General features: G+C 43.4%; 1 protein-coding gene across 2 annotated transcripts in view; it reads left to right on the top strand.

Moving 5' to 3' along the window:
• The window catches only part of casr (calcium-sensing receptor), a 94,113-nt gene that overhangs the window by 39,740 nt on the left and 37,964 nt on the right, over window positions 1–16,409 (top strand). For both annotated transcript variants that reach the window (XM_072260309.1, XM_072260310.1), the window contains exon 3: window positions 8,243–8,549. In XM_072260309.1, the coding sequence (XP_072116410.1) occupies window positions 8,243–8,549 (307 nt within the window). The remainder of the gene's footprint in view (window positions 1–8,242; window positions 8,550–16,409) is intronic.

Raw genomic sequence — 16,409 nt, 5'->3', positions numbered from 1 at the left:
TGAAATGAAATCCCTAGGAAGAGGTGACATATAATCAGAAGATGTAGATGCCTTGTGGGTAGAATTAACAAACTGCAGGAATGAAAAGACCCTGATGGGAATTATATACAGACCTCCAAACAGTAGCCAGAATGTGGAATACAAGTTACAATGGGAGATAGAAAAGGCATGTAAAAAGGGCAGTGTTGTGATCATCATGGGGAATTTCAATATTCTGGTAGATTGGGAAAATTAGGTTGGTACTGGCTACTAAGAGAGGAAATTTGTAGAATGCCCATGATTCAAAGATACAAAGTACATTTATTATTAAGATATGCATGCAGTATAAAACCCTGAGATTCGTGTTCCTGCAGAAGGCTGCGAAACATGGAACATTGTTCAAAGAAAATATCAAACATCCAACACAAAAAAACATGTATACAGCAAGAAATGAGAAAGTAAGACACAGAATATTAAACATCAAACCGCAGAGTCATTAAAACAGTCTAGGAATGTTCAGTTTAGTTCAGTTCAGTTTAATTTAGTGTTGCGTTATTCATTGCCTGCTGGTCTTCCCTGATCAAAATCACACTAAATTGCAACAAATAAAAGAGTACAGTAATCAGAAACTAGAAATACATATAACATGTCTGAAGGACATCGCTGTTGGTCTCATGGTTTGCTAACACCATCTTGTCACAGGTCATCATGGCTTTTTTAGAGCAGCTTGTGACTGAGCCTACCAGGGAAAAGGAAATTCTGGATTAGGTGCTGTATAATGACCCAGATTTGATTAGTGAGCATAAGGTAAAGTTACCCTTAGAAGACAGTGATCATATATGATAGAATTAACTTGCAGTTTGAGAAGGAGAAGCTAAAATTCAATGTATCAGTATTACAGTGGAATAAAGGTAATTACAGGGGCATGGAAAGACCAGAAAGCCTACACCCTAGGTTTCTGAAAGAGGTAGCTGAAGAGACTGTGATAAATTAGCTATGATTTTTCAAGAACCATTAGTTTGTGGAATGGTTTTGGAGGACTGGAAAATAGCAAATGTCACGCCACTTTTTAAGAAGGAAGGGAGGCAGAAGAAAAGAAATTATAGGCCAGTTAATCTGACTTCAGTGGTTAGGAAGATGTTGGAGCCATTATCAGGGATGAGTTATCAGGTACTTGGAGGTACATGACTAAATATGCCAAAGTCAGTATGGTTTCCTTAAACATAAATCTTGCCTGACAAATCTGTTGGAATCGTTGAGGAAATAACAGGCAGGATAGACAAAGGAGAGTCAGTAAATTTTGCTTACTTGGATTTTCAGAAGGTCTTTGATATGGTGACGCACATGAGGCTGCTAAACTATATAAGAGCCCATGTTATTACAGGAAATACACTAGCATGGTTAGAAGATTGGCTGACTGGCAGGACCAAAGAGTGGGAATTAAAGGAGCCTTTTCTGGTTGGCTGTTGGTGATAGTGGTGTTCCACAGGGGTTGGTGTTGGGAGTGCTTCTTTTCACATTATATGTCAATGATTTGTATGAAGGAATTGGTGGCTTTGTGGCCAAGTTTGCTGACGATACAAAGGTAGATGGAGTGGCAGGTAGTGTTGGGGAAGCAGGGACTCTGCAGGAGGACTTACACAGAGTGTAAGGAAGTGGATGGTCATGCACTTTGGTAGAAGGGATAAAGGCATGGACTATTGTCTAAATGGGGAGAAAATTCAAAAATCGGGTGCAAAAGGACTTGGGCATCCTTGTGCAGGATTCCCCAAAGTTTATCTTGCAGGTTGAGTCAATGGTAAGGAAGGCAAATGCAATGTTAGCATTCATTTTGAGAGGACCAGAATATGACAGCAGCGATGTAATGCTGAGGCTTTATAAGGCATTGGTCAGACGGGACTTAGAGTATTGTTAACAGCTTTGGGCCGCTTATCTAAGAAAAGGTACGTTGACATTGGAGAGGGTCCAGAGGAGATTTACGAGAAGCATCCCAAGAATGAAAGGGTTAACATACGAGGAGCATTTGATGGCTCTGGGCCTGTTCTGGCTGGAGTTTAGAAGAATTTGGGGGGGTGGGGAAGGATCTCATTGAAACCTATTAAAAATTGAAAGGGCTAAGCAGAGTGGGTCTGGAGATGATGTTTCCTATAGAGGGGAACACCAGGAGCGGAGAGAACAGTCTCAGAGTACAAGGACAGCCATTTACAATGGAGATGAGGAAACATTTCTCTAGTTGGATGGTGGTGAACCTATGAAATTCATTGCCAGAGAGGGTTGTGCAGGCAATGTCATTGGGTGTAAATATAAGGTGGCAGTTGATAGGTTCTTGATTAATTAGGGCATCAAACGTTTCAGGGAGAAGGCAGCAGAATGGGGTTGAGGGGGATAATAAATCAATTATGATGGAATGGCACAGCAGACTTGATGGGCCAAATGGTGTAATTCTGTTTCCATGTCTTATGGTCCTTATGTTATCAGTGCCTGTGTGGGTTACGTGAAAGCTGTGGACCAGGTGCTATGAGACTACTCAGAATGTAGAACAGTGTGGCACAGTATAGTCCCTTCAGAACGTAGAACAGTGTGGCACGGTATAGTCCCTTCAGAACGTAGAACAGTGTGGCACGGTATAGTCCCTTCAGAACGTAGAACAGTGTGGCACGGTATAGTCCCTTCAGAACGTAGAACAGTGTGGCACGGTATAGTCCCTTCAGAACGTAGAACAGTGTGGCACGGTATAGTCCCTTCAGAACGTAGAACAGTGTGGCACGGTATAGTCCCTTCAGAACGTAGAACAGTGTGGCACGGTATAGTCCCTTCAGAACGTAGAACAGTGTGGCACAGTATAGTCCCTTCAGCCTCTGCTCCGAACCAACTGTTCAACCTGCTCCATGATTAATCTAACTCTTCCCCCACACATAGCCCTCCATTTTTCTTTCATCCACGTGCCTCTCGAAGATATCCCTAATTTATCCGCTTCTATTACCAGCCCAGGCAGTACGTTCCATGCACTAACCTCTCTCTTTGTAAAATAAAAAAACAACTACCTCTGATATTGCCCCTATAGTTTCCTCTAATCATCTTTAAGGTATGCCCTCTTGTATTAGCCATTGCTGCCCTGGGGGTAAAAAAGCACAGTCTGTCCACTCTTTCAGCTTATACAGCTCTGTCAAGTCACATCTCATCCTCCTTTGCTCCAATAAGGAAAGTCTTAGCGCACTTAACCTTTCGTCATAATATATATTCTCTAATCCAGGCAGCATCCTGGTAAACCTCCACTGTACCCTCTCTAAAGATCCACATCCTTCCTATAGTGAGGTGACCAGACTTAACAAAATACTCCAAGTGTGGTCTAACTAGTTTTATAGAGTTGAAACATTTCCTCAAGGCTCTTGAACTCAGTTCCCTGATTAATGAAGGCCAACATACCATACGCCTTCTTAACCATCCTATCAACTTGTGTGGTCTGTGGGCATGGACTTCAAGAACCCTCTATTCTTCCACCCTGCTAAGATTCCTCTCATTAACCCTGTACTCTGCCTTCAAAATTTGACCTTCCAAAGTGAATCACATCACACTTTTCCAGATTGAATTCCATCTTCCATTTCTTAACCCAGCTCTACATTCATTCCATTGTAGCCTTCAGAAATCTCCTACACTCTCCACAGCACCACCACCCTTGGTGTCATCTGAAAACTTACTAACTTATGAACTAAGCCTTCAGAAAAGAATTTGTTGCTTCTATCCAACCATTAATTAATGTTTACGTGCAAATTTTGGCACCTCAGGTACAACACTGGTACTCCAGTCCAGAGTATGTGTTATCATCTGGAGTGGTGTCCAATTCCATGTGCTAACTCGGGAATCCCATTATTGAACTAAGATGACAAAATAAATCAATATGTGGATTATTGAGATCTTATTTCACACTTCTGTCAATCACAATATATTTGAATGAAACCTTTAAAATTGTAAGACTTAGTCAGGTTTTGTATGTATTTTGGAAATAATAGCCAGTCTCTGGTTAATTTGGCCGGCTGGTGGCGCAGTGGCATTAGCGCTGGACTTTGAGGCGGAAGGTCCCGAGTTCAAATCCAGCTGGCTCCCGTGCACGCTTTCTATCCGTACTGGGTTGAGCATTGAGCTAGCAACTCGACCTCGTAAAAAAGAAATTGCCTGCTACAGAAACATCAACAGCAAAAAGTTGATGGCCTCTGCTCTCTCGTGAGTTTTTCTTTCTCTGGTTAATTTGAATTTGATCAGTGGGCAGGAGTGTGGAACTGCGGAAAAGGCACGTTCACATTGTTGCCCTGCAAGGGTCTCAGACTTACATTTGCCAAGTTCTGCTCCCTGCTTAGAAAAGACTGGGGACTATGGAGTAGATATACAAGCTCTCTATGGTACCACAACAATGGTGCCGTTCAAGAGGGGAGAGAACAAAGAAATGTCATTGAGCATTAAATAGTTCAAAGAACACACACTGTTCTTTGCAGCAAAGACTGAGAGACAGATAAATGCAGATGCAAAAAAGTTCATTCACGATCTCCCCCATCTCTTTTGGCTTCATGCATAGATGATCTTCAAGTGCACCAATTTTGTTGTTAATATATCTATAGAAGCCCTTGGGATTCTCCTTCAGATTGTCTGCTAAAGCAACCTCATGCCTTCTTTTAGCCCTCTTGATTTTCCTCCTAAGTGTTCCTTTGATACTCCTCAAGCACCTATTCTGTTCCACGCTGCCTTTAACTACTATGGACCACCACCTTCTTAACCAGGGCCTCAATATTCCTCAAAAACCAAAGTTGCTAAAATCTATTAGCCTTGCCTTTTATAAAAACAGGGACATACAGACTCTGTACTCACAAATTTTCACTTTTGAAAGCCTCCCACTTACCAAGCATCCTTTCGCTGGAAAGACAACCCATTCCAATTCACTGCTGCCAGATGTAGAATTGGCCTTTCTACAATTTAGAATCTCAACTTGAGGACTAGTCCTATCCTCTGTAATTATTTCGAAACTAATGGAACTTGGAGTAGGGAGAGGAGAATTTATTTGTTGTAAATCACTTAGGCACTAACAACATAAGAACATAAAATATAGGAGCATAATCAGGCCACTTGGCCCATCAAGTCTGCTCTGCAATTCCATAATGGCTGATTTATTGAGATGCATTCAATATTGAGTTGGAGTTTATAGCTAAGCAGGGAGGAGTGTTGCATATTTAATATTTCAGTAATATTTGAGTAATCTTGTAAATATATTGTTTGATGAAGCACTTGTCGGTGTTTACATAATGCATTGTGCATTATATGAAAAAATATGTGAATGACATACATCTTCATGCCACCAAGTCATATGCGTGCGCCTCACTAAAAGTGGAAATGAAACTTACATGTGTCTTTCAGGCTCCCTTGGTTTTTCTTTCGATTACTTTTATGTTTTGCAGTTACAAAATATAACACTTCTCCCCCTTGAACACATTGTTCTCCATTCTCTCCGCAACAATCTCAAACTCACCATTAAACATGCAGACATAGGGGGCACTGTTGTAATGTGGCAGGCAGACCTCTACCTTGCTGAGACCAGGCGGTAACACTCAGACATCTCTTAATACTTGCCCCTTGAAGAGGACTCCTCTTAGGACAATCAGAAAATTGCCTCCGACACGATCACCAACCTCATTTACTCTGGAGATCTACCAAACTCATAATGCCCTTATCCCACACTGCTCTTTTCTACCTCCTACCCAAGACCCACAAAACTAACTGTCCTAGTAGGCTCTTTGTTTTTGCCTGCTCCTGCTCCACTGAACTTGTGTCTGCATACCTTGACTTCATTTTATCCCTTTGGTTCAGTCCCTTCCAATCTATATATGCGACACTACACATGGTCTTGATCTCCTCAACAACTTGCAATTTCCTGGCCCTGATCACCTCACTTTCACCATGGATGTTCAGTTCCTATGCACTTATATCCCCTATCAAGAAGGCCTTAAAACTCTCTGGTTGTTTCTTGACAACAGACCCGACCATTTCCCCTCCGCCACGACCTTCCTCCATCTGGCGGAACTTGTCTTCGCCTTAACAATTTCTTTTTCAGCTCCTCTCACTTTCTCCAAACTCAACGGTCAGCCATGTGCACCTGCAAGGGCCCCACCTTTGCCTGCCTTTTCCTTGGCTATGTGGAACAGTCCATGTTCCAAGCCTTCCCTGGTAATGCTCCCCAACTCTTTTGAGTGCTACATTGGTGAAGCTGCATGCACCCATGCTGAGCACATTAATTTCATTAACTTCGTCTCCAACTTTTTCCCAGCCCTTAAATTCACTTGCTCCATTTCTGACACCTCTCTTCTCTTTCTCTATCTCTCCGTCTCCATCACTGGAGACAAACTTTCTACCGATGTCTTTTATAAACCCACCGATTCCCACAGCTATCTTGACTATTCCTTTTCTCACTGTTTCCTGTAAAAATGCCATTTCCTTTTCTCAGTTTCTTTGTCTCCACCTGGGCTCATTGTTCCCAGGATGAAGCTGTCCTTTCCTGGACATCATAGATGTTCTCCTTCTTCAACGAATGGGGTTTCTTTTCCTCCACCATTGTGCTTCCTTCACCCACATCTCCTCCATTTCCCAGACATCCGTGCTCACCCCATCTTCCTACCACCTTCACAGGGATAGAGTTCCTCTTGTCCTCACCTACCACCCCATGAGCCTCCACATCCAACACATAATTCTCTGCAACTTCCGTCACCTTCAGTGGGACCCTACCACAAGCACATCTTTACCTCCCCCATCCTCTCACTCTTCCATAGAGATTGTTTCCCCTGTGATTCCCTTGTGTCATCTTCGACCTTCTGCACTAATCTTTGCAAGCAGCAGAAGTGTTACACCTGTCCATTTACCTCCACCCTCGCCTCCATTCAGGGCTCCAAGCAGTCCTCTTCCAGGTGAAGCAACACTTCACATGTGAATCTGTTATATCTGGTGGTCCTGATGCAGCCTTGACGTAAACTGAGGGACTACTTCGACGAGCGCCTCAGCTCCATCCGCAAAAAGCAGAACTTCCTGGTGGCCGACCATTTCAATTCCTATCCCCATTCACGTTCCAACATGTTGTTCCATGGATTCCTCTTCTGCCATGATGAGTTCGCTCTCAGGTCTGAGGAGCAATACCTCATATCCCACCTGGGTAGCCTCCAACCTGATGGCGTGAACATCGATTTCTCCAATTTCTGGTATTTTTCCCCCTGCTCCTTCCCTCTTCATTTCCCCACTCTGGCCTCTTAACTCATCAGTCTACCTTCAATAGTCTGGTCGTTCTCTGGTTATCAGTGTTTCACATTCCTTTACTCACTTCTATCTGAGATTTCAGGCGGGAAATGCTGTTTGACGGGAAACAGGAGGAGGGATGCTCTGTGTCACTAGGTGGAGATGGGACTTGCCCACCTTCTCACAATAGTAGGTTAGGAGTAGGAAGAAATTGATATTCTTGTTCATGGTCGCAATGCACAAATTTCTGTATAATTAACCTGATAACTCATTTTCTTTTTTCTTTTTCGTTCCAAAGATGGTTCTGAATTGACTAGTTAGAATAGTAATGCACGGTGCATTAATAAGGAAATGAATATGTATGTAGATTGTTTGTATTGGCTCATTGGTAACAGGCTACATGCAAGTCATGAGTATTCAAATCCTATTCCAGGAATGAGCAGAAAATCTTCATTGGTAGTCCAGGACCTTACAAGGCCATACTGCACTAATCTGGTTCCTGTGAGTCCTGTCTACCCTCTATTAGTGCCAGTAAAGCATCTATTTTTCAGGGAATATCAAAGTTGTCCCTGGTGTACTGGACAGCACTTAACCCACAACCTAAAAATCATTTTAAAAAACATTATTTAGAGTTATCAGCTTATTGCTTGTGGGACCTTGTAGGGAAATTGTCTAAGCATCTTCTATGTCTATAACCATGCCCTCAAAAGTACTTCACTAGCATCAAAATACTTTGACGCTTCAAGGGTCTGTAATGGAACCAACTAATAAATATTTTTAAGAGGACTTTGTCTTCATCATAGAATCATGTTAGCAATTAAGCAGCATATATTTTTAAATTAAGGCAATAAGAGAACTTTGCAGGAAGTATATAAGCCCTTGTACTGATCACAGCAGACGCTTTCTTGCATCCATTTAGGGTGTTAATTGAGTCAATAAGCCTGTCTGGTTGAAAGTGTGGATGAGAATTAATAAACCAATTTTCATTTAATTTCAGGTACAATTTTAGAGGATTCCGATGGTTACAGGCAATGATATTTGCAATTGAGGAGATCAACAACAGTATGACATTTCTGCCAAATATCACCCTTGGATATCGGATATTTGACACATGCAATACAGTATCCAAAGCTCTGGAAGCAACACTGAGCTTTGTAGCCCAGAACAAAATAGACTCCCTGAACTTGGATGAGTTCTGTAACTGCTCTGATCATATACCATCCACCATAGCAGTTGTGGGAGCAACAGGATCTGGAATTTCAACTGCTGTAGCCAATCTTTTGGGATTGTTTTACATTCCACAGGTGCGTATATTTGACAAAGATGGTTCCATGTAATTACACGCAAATTACAAGCGAAGGCCTGCAGTCATTTCCTGATTCCCTAAGCACTATGCTTCAGCAGGATAAAATCTTATAATCTAAATTGTTCAATTGCATCTAAGGTCTGTATGAGGGAAACATCAATATATTACAAGTATTATTGTATTTTATGTAGGTAACAGTGTGGGCACATGGCCAAGTGGTTAAGGCATTCGACTAGCGACCTGAAGGTCGTGAGTTCGAGCCCCAGCTGAGGCAGCGTGTTGTGTCCTTGAGCAAGGCACTTAATCACACGTTGCTCTGCAACGACACTGGTGCCAAGCTGTATCGGCCCTTGCCCTTCCCTTGGACAACATTGGTGTCGTGGAGAGGGGAGACTTGTAGCATGGGCAACTGCTGGTCTTCCATACAATCTTGCCCAGGCCTGCACCCTGGAGAGTGAAGACTTTCCAGGTGCAGATCCATGCTCTCGCAAGACTAACGGATTACTTACTATGTCTTAGACATAGAGATTTAATCAATATACCAATGATAGTAATACTTCTTCGACTTTGTCACCACCATTCCTTTATTAAAGAAACCAGAGATGAATCCACATTTCCTCCTGTTTAGTGGGATGCTGGTTCGCTGGTTGTGAGATTGTGAAGTGAATAGTCAGGAAAGGCATCAGGAGCAAAAATACTTCCAACATTTGTAGGCCTGAAAGAATTAATTGACACAAAGTGCAATCTTATAACAGTACTCAGGACAGAAAACCAAGATCAATGCAAGAACATTTTACAACAAAATAAAGCTGAAGAAAAATACAGCAGATGCAGACAAATGCCTTGAAACAAAAATCAAAAGTGCTGGAAATTCTCCTACGGACCAACCACATCTGCAATTTACATTCTCAGTGTGAGGCGATCCAACTGTAGCCCCAATCCTCTTCTCCAATGCTGCTGAGTATCTCCAGCTCTTACCACAAATACTCTGTGACCTCAGAATCAGACTCAGGTTTATTATAGAAACATAGAGAACCTACAGCACAATACAGGCCCTTCGGCCCACAACGCTGTGCCAAACATGTACTTACTAAAGAGGGTTACCCATAGCCCTCTATTTTTCTAACCTCCATGTACCTATCCAGGAGTCTCTTAAAAGATCCTATTGTATTCGCCTCCACCACCGTCGCCGGCAGCCCATTCCACACACTCACTACTCTCTGCGTAAAAACCTTACCCCTGACATCTCCACTGTACCTACTTCCAAACACCTTAAAACTGTGCCCTCTTGTGTTAGCCATTTCAGCCCTGGGAAAAAGCCTCTGACTATCCACATAATCGATGCCTCTCATCATCTTATACACCTCTATCACGTCACCTCTCATCCTCCGTCGCTCTAAGGAAAAAGGGCCGAATTCACTCAACCTATTCTCATAAGGCATGCTCCCCAATCCAGGCAACATCCTTGTAAATGTCCTCTACACCCTTTCCATAGTTTCCACATCCTTCCTGTAGTGAGGTGACCAGAACTAAGCACAGTACTGCAAGTGGGGTCTGACCAGGGTGCTATATAGCTATAATATTACTTCTTGGCTCTTGAACTCAATCCCACGGTTGATGAAGGCCAATCCACCGTATGCCTTCTTAACCAGTCAACCAGCGTAGCAGCTTTGAGTGTCCTATGGACTCAGACCCCAAGATCCCTCTGATCCTCTACACTGCTAAGAGTCTTAGCGTTAATACTATATTCTGCTATCATATTTGACCTACCAAAATGAACCACCTCACACTTATCTGGGTTGAACTCCATCTGCCACTTCTTAGCTCAGTTTTGCATCCTATCAATGTCCCACTGTAACCTCTGACAGCCCTCAACACTATCCACGACACCCCCAATCTCCCCAGCCTTTGTGTCATCAGCAAATTTACTAACCCATCCCTCCACTTTCTCATCCAGGTCATTTACAAAAAATTACGAAGAGGAGGGGTCCCAGAACAGATCCTTGAGGCACACCACTGGTCACCGACTTCCATGTAGAATAAGACCTGTCTACAACCACTCTTTGCCTTCTGTGGGCAAGCCAGTTCTGGATCCACAAAGCAAGGTCCCCTTGGATCCCATGCCTCATTACTTTCTCAATAAGCCTGGCATGGGGTACCTTATCAAATGCCTTGCTGAAATCCATATACACTACATCTACTGCTCTTCCTTCATCAGTGTGTTTAGTCACATCCTCAAAGAATTCAGTCGGGCTCGTCAAGCACGCCATGCTGACTATTCCTAATCATATTATGTCTCTCCAAATGTTCATAAATCCTGCCTCTCAGGATCTTCTCCATCAACTTACCAACCACTGAAGTAAGACTCACTGGTCTATAACTTCCTGAGCTATCTCTACTCCCTTTCTTCAATAAGGGAACAAAATCTGCAACCCTTCAATCTTCCGGAACCTCTCCCGTCCCCATTGATGATGCCAGTGGTATATCTAAGGTATAGCAGGTATGGCACGTGACCTGGGAACCACTGAGCAGTTTCTATTAAAGTAAGACAAACCATCCTCGGATAGTGAAAAAAGAATTTTCTTCAGATGTATGATCTGTCTTTGATTATCATGGGTGAGAAGCACTAGGAAGGTCTTATTTCAGAGCACTGTGTAAGAAGACCATGAAATGTTTCTTCACGAAGAAGAAGGAATGTGGAGCTGAAGGACAGAAGAGACAAAAGTTGGAGGCAGAGGAAGCCAAGAAGTTGAGCAAGTCCTTCATGCCCTTCTTTGAAAAGTCCAGAACAAGTAGTTTGACACGTTCCATGGAGTCGCCTGCACCTGCTACAAGTTTGTTAGAACCTGAAGATGGATCAAGTACAAATGTGTCACAAGCCGAGGAGGAAGTCAAGTCAGATAAATCCGAGTATCACAAGATTAAGAGTGAGGCTGCCACAGAGAACGTGGACATGACAGGATGGGAAGACAATGGTGGTGGTGGTGGTGGTGATGTTGAGTTTATTGACGAGATTTTACCTGACGACACTGAACCTAGTGAACTGGATGGTGTCAAAGAGCCTCGAACTGTCATACCAGAAGTGATTGAACAGAATGACATTGGACTTCTGAAATTTGACAAGGATACTGGAAAAGCAATTCTGCCTGACGCGTTGAGAACAGAAATAACAATGCTGGGTTCAAAGTTTTTCCAGAACAGTGAGGGGCCTTTCCTCCCAACAAATAACCGCTCAATGAACAAAACTTAGTTCAAGAGGAAATTGGGAAATGGTCGTGGTGAGGAAGTGACTCGCTCATGGCTGGTCTAGTCCCCTTCTAAAAAGTCTGCATTTTGTGTCTGTTGTCTTCTCTATTCCCGGTCAGACCATCAATCCTCATTGGAGCAGGAAAGCGGATTCAACCAGTGGAAGGCACCTGAAAGGATTGGTGTTCATGAAAATGTCAAGAATCAACAGGAATGCTTCACACAGTGGAAAGAAATGGAAAGAAATTTAGCTGGAAACAGAGGAGTTATTGACGCTGTATTTCAGTCACAGATTGAGAAGGAAAAGCAGAAGTGGCGTGATACCTTGATGAGAATCCTTCACCGCATAAAATTCCTTGCGACTCAGAACCTGGCTTTTCAAGGGCACAGGGAGTCACTTTAACTAGACGATGACTCCAATGTGGGAAATTTCCTTGGCTTACTGAAACTACTGGCCATCTTTCACCCTGTCATAAAAGAACACCTCACTCATTTGGAAGGTCATCCTGGATCCATGTCTTATCTTTCACCAGGTGTCCAGAATGAATTCATCCACATGATGGCATCCACTGTTCGCCAGAGTTTACTGAGAAGCATTCGTAAAGCCAAGTACTATGGTCTCATGTTCGACTCAACTCCTGATCAGGCACACCGTGAGCAGATGTCAGAAGTAGTAAGGTATGTGGAAGTTGATTTTGAGAGGAAAACAGTCCATGTTAAAGAGTCCTTCCTTGGTTTTATCCAGATAAGCCAGAAGGATGCTGAGAGCTTGGTTGAAGACATATTGAAACAGCTACGGAAGGACGAAATGGAGCTACAAGATTGTCGGTCACACTACTGTGATGGCTGGACACAGAAGTGATGTTCTTCAGAGAATAAGTGAGAAAAACAACCTGGTTGTGTCTGTGAATTGCGACAATCACTCACTCAACTTGGTGGGTGTACATGCAGCCAAGTAGGATACAATGATGGTCACGTTTTTTGGAACCATCGAAGCTCTCTACAAGTTTTTCTCTTGTTCAGCACAGCGCTGTGAAAAACTCAAAAACGCTGTGCCTGTGGTTGTTAAGTCAGAGTCCAAAACCAGGTGGAGTGCAAGGACAGAAGCAGTGAAGCCCTTCAACAGGTACCTTGAGGAGATACTTCAAGTTCTCCAGGGCATGATAGACAATGAAAATGAGACCAGTGAAACAAGAAGTGATGCAAGGCAGCTGTAAAACCGTATGTTGAGTTATGATTTTCTGATTTTGCTAGGATTTTGGAATAAAGTACTCATTCGCATTGACCGTATTCAAAAGAAGCTGCAGGATCCTAGCATGAACTTCCACGATGCTTCCTTGGATTTGAAAGCCCTCTGAGATCATTTTTATGATGAAAGAGAAGTGTTGGTCAGTGAGTCACTCGAAGAAGGAGTCGGTCTCTGCCAAGAATGGAATATTGAAGTTGAAAGACATCAGAGACGAAAGAAACAAATGGCTGATGAGAACTCGAGAGATGCTGGGTTAACAGCTAAGGAGGAAATGGAAAGAGTCATGAAGGGAACACTCGACTGTCTTCACAGAGAAATGCTTCGCTCATTTGCACAACACTGACGCCAAGTTTGGGTTCCTTCTCGATATCGAGGGACTGTGTTACGGCGCCAACAGTAACGACCTAAAGAAGAAGTGCGAAAATTTGGGGGAATTGTACAGCTCTGATGTTGATGGACAGCAGATATACGAAGAAAATGTGAATTGCATAACGTTGCTATCAAGGCGGGTCAACATGAAAATATCAAGACCTGAAGAGCTTCTTGAATTTATTGTTCAGTATGGAGATGAGAGTGTTTTCCCCAATTTGCATTGCTATTCAGATAATGCTAACCATCGCAGTTTCCATCGCTAGCTATGAGAGATCATTCAACAAGCTAAAACTATTACTTTCATATTTGAGAGCCTCCATGGGTCAAGGCAGACTCTGTGATCTTGCTCTGCTGAGTGTAGAAAGAGAAGAAACTGAAAAAACTGACTTTGATCACATCATAGACCAATTTGCATCAGTGAAAGCAAGGAAGGTGCAGTTATAATTTTCATGTAGTGCCATAATTTGTTAATTAAAAGATTAATGAGCTTGACTTGTATTTTTGGGCTGATATTATGGTAAAGTTACCTAAAAGATGGGTGGCAGATGTTTAGACAGGGGCGCAATTTCAGCTTGCCATAGGGTCTATTTTCCATAGATACACCCCTGGATGATGCAAAGATCATTGCCAGAGGCTCAGCAATCTCCTCCCTCACCTCCCACAGTAGTCTGGGGTACATCTCATCTGGTCCCGGAGACTTATCCAACTCGATGCTTTCCAAAAGCTTCAGCACATCCTCTTTCTTAATGTCTATATGCTGAAGCTTTTCAGTCCACTGTAAGTCATCCCTACAATTGCCAAGGTCCCTTTCCGCAGTGAATACTGAAGCAAAGTATTCATTAAGTACCTCTGCTATCTCCTCCGATTCCATACACACTTTTCCACTGTCGCACTTGATTGGTCCTATTCTCTCATGTCTTATCCTCTTGCTCTTCACATACTTGTAGAATGCCTTGGGGTTTTCCTAAATCCTGCTTGCCAAGGCCTTCTCGTGGCCCCTTCTGGCTCTCCTAATTTCATTCTTAAGCTCCTTCCTGCTAGCCTTATAATTTTCTAGATCTCGATCATTACTTAGTTTTTTTGAACCTTTCGTAAGCTTTTCTCTTCTTCTTGACTAGATTTTCAACAGCTTTTGTACACCATAGTTCCTGTACCCTACCATCTTTTCCCTGTCTCATTGGAATGTACCTATGCAGAACGCCACACAAATATTCCCTGAACGTTTGCCACATTTCCCTGAGGACATCTGTTCCCAATTTAGGTTTCCAAGTTCCTGCCTGATAGCTTCATATTTCCCCTTACTCCAATTAAATGCTTTCTTAACTTACCTGTTCCTATCTCTCTCCAATGCTATGGTAAAGGAAATAGAATTGTGTCCACTATCTGCAAAATGCTCTCCCACTGACAGACCTGACACCTGACCAGATTCATTTCCCAACACCAGATCAAGTACAGCCTCTCTTGTAGGCTTATCAACATATTGTATCAGGAAACCTTCCTGAACACACCTAATAAACTCCACCCCATTTTAACCCCTCACTCTAGGGAGATGCCAAACAATATTGGGGAAATTAAAATCTCCCATCACCACAACCCTGTTATTATTGCACCATTCCAGAATCTGTCTCCCTATCTGCTCCTTGATGTCCCTGTTACCATTGGGTGGTCTATAAAAAACACCCAGTAGAGTTATTGACCCCTTCCTGTTTCTAACTTCCACCCACAGAGATTCAGTAGACAATCCCTCCATGATAGCCTCCTTTTCTGCAGCCGTGACATTATCTCTGATTAGCAGTGCCATGCCCCCACCTCTTTTGCCTCCCTCCCTGTCCTTTCTGAAACATCTAAAGCCTGGCACTCTAAGTAATCTTTCCTGCCCCTGAACCATCCAAGTCTGTAATGGCCACAACATCATAGCTCCAAGTACTGATTCATGCTCTAAGCTCATCCACTTTGTTCATGTTACTCCTTGCATTAAAATAGATACATCTCACACCATCAGTCTGAGCGCATCTCTTCTCTATCACCTGCCTATCGCTCTGTCTCCAAGCTTTCTCTATTTGTGAGCCAACAGCCCCTTCCTCTGTCTCTTCAGTTCAGTTTCCACCCCCCAGCAATTCTAGTTTAAACTCTTCCCCAACAGCCTCAGAAAAACCTCCCTGCCAGGATATTGGCCCCCCAGGATTCAAGTGCAACCTGTCCTTTTTGTACAGGTCACTCCTGCCCCAAAAGAGGTCCCAATGATCCAGAAATTGGAATCCCTGCCCCCTGCTCCAATCCCTCAGCCACGCATTTATCCTCCACCTCACTCTAGTCCTATACTTACTGTCGTGTGGCACAGTCAGTAATCCTGAGATTACTACCTTTGAGATCCTGCTTCTGCACTTCCTTCCTAACACCCTGTAGTCTGTTTTCTCCCTTTTCCTACCTATGTCATTGGTACCAGTATGTACCATGACCTCTGGCTGTTCACATTCCCACATCAGGATATCATGGACGTGATCAGAAACATCCTGGACCCTGGCACCTGGGAAGTAAACTACCATCCATGTTTCTTTTCTGCATCCACAGAATTGCCTGTCTGACCCCCTAACTATAGAGTCCCCTGTCACTGCTGCCATCCTCTTCTTTTCCCTAGCCTTCTGAGCCACAGGGCCAGACTCTGTGCCAGAGGCGTGGTCACTGTTGCTTCCCCCAGGTAGGTCCCCCCACAACAGTACTCAAACAGGAGTACTTATTGTTAAGGAGGACAGCCACAGAGGTACTCTCTAGTATCTGACTCCTGCCCTTCCCTCTTCTGACTGTTACCTACTTATCCGTCTCCCAAGGCCCCAGTGAGACTACTTGCCTATAACTCCTCTCTATCACCTCCTCACTTTCACTGACTAGACAAAGGTCATCGAACTGCATCTCCAGTTCCCTAACCTGGTCCCTAAGGAGCTGCAGCTTGACGCACCTGGCACAGATGTGGCCGTCTGGGAGGCCGGGAGT

Source organism: Mobula birostris, chromosome 6 (genome assembly GCF_030028105.1).
Source record: "Mobula birostris isolate sMobBir1 chromosome 6, sMobBir1.hap1, whole genome shotgun sequence".
Taxonomy (NCBI): Eukaryota; Metazoa; Chordata; class Chondrichthyes; order Myliobatiformes; family Myliobatidae; genus Mobula; species Mobula birostris.
Note: the sequence above shows the minus strand (reverse complement) of the source record. Positions and strands in the feature narration are given on the sequence as shown.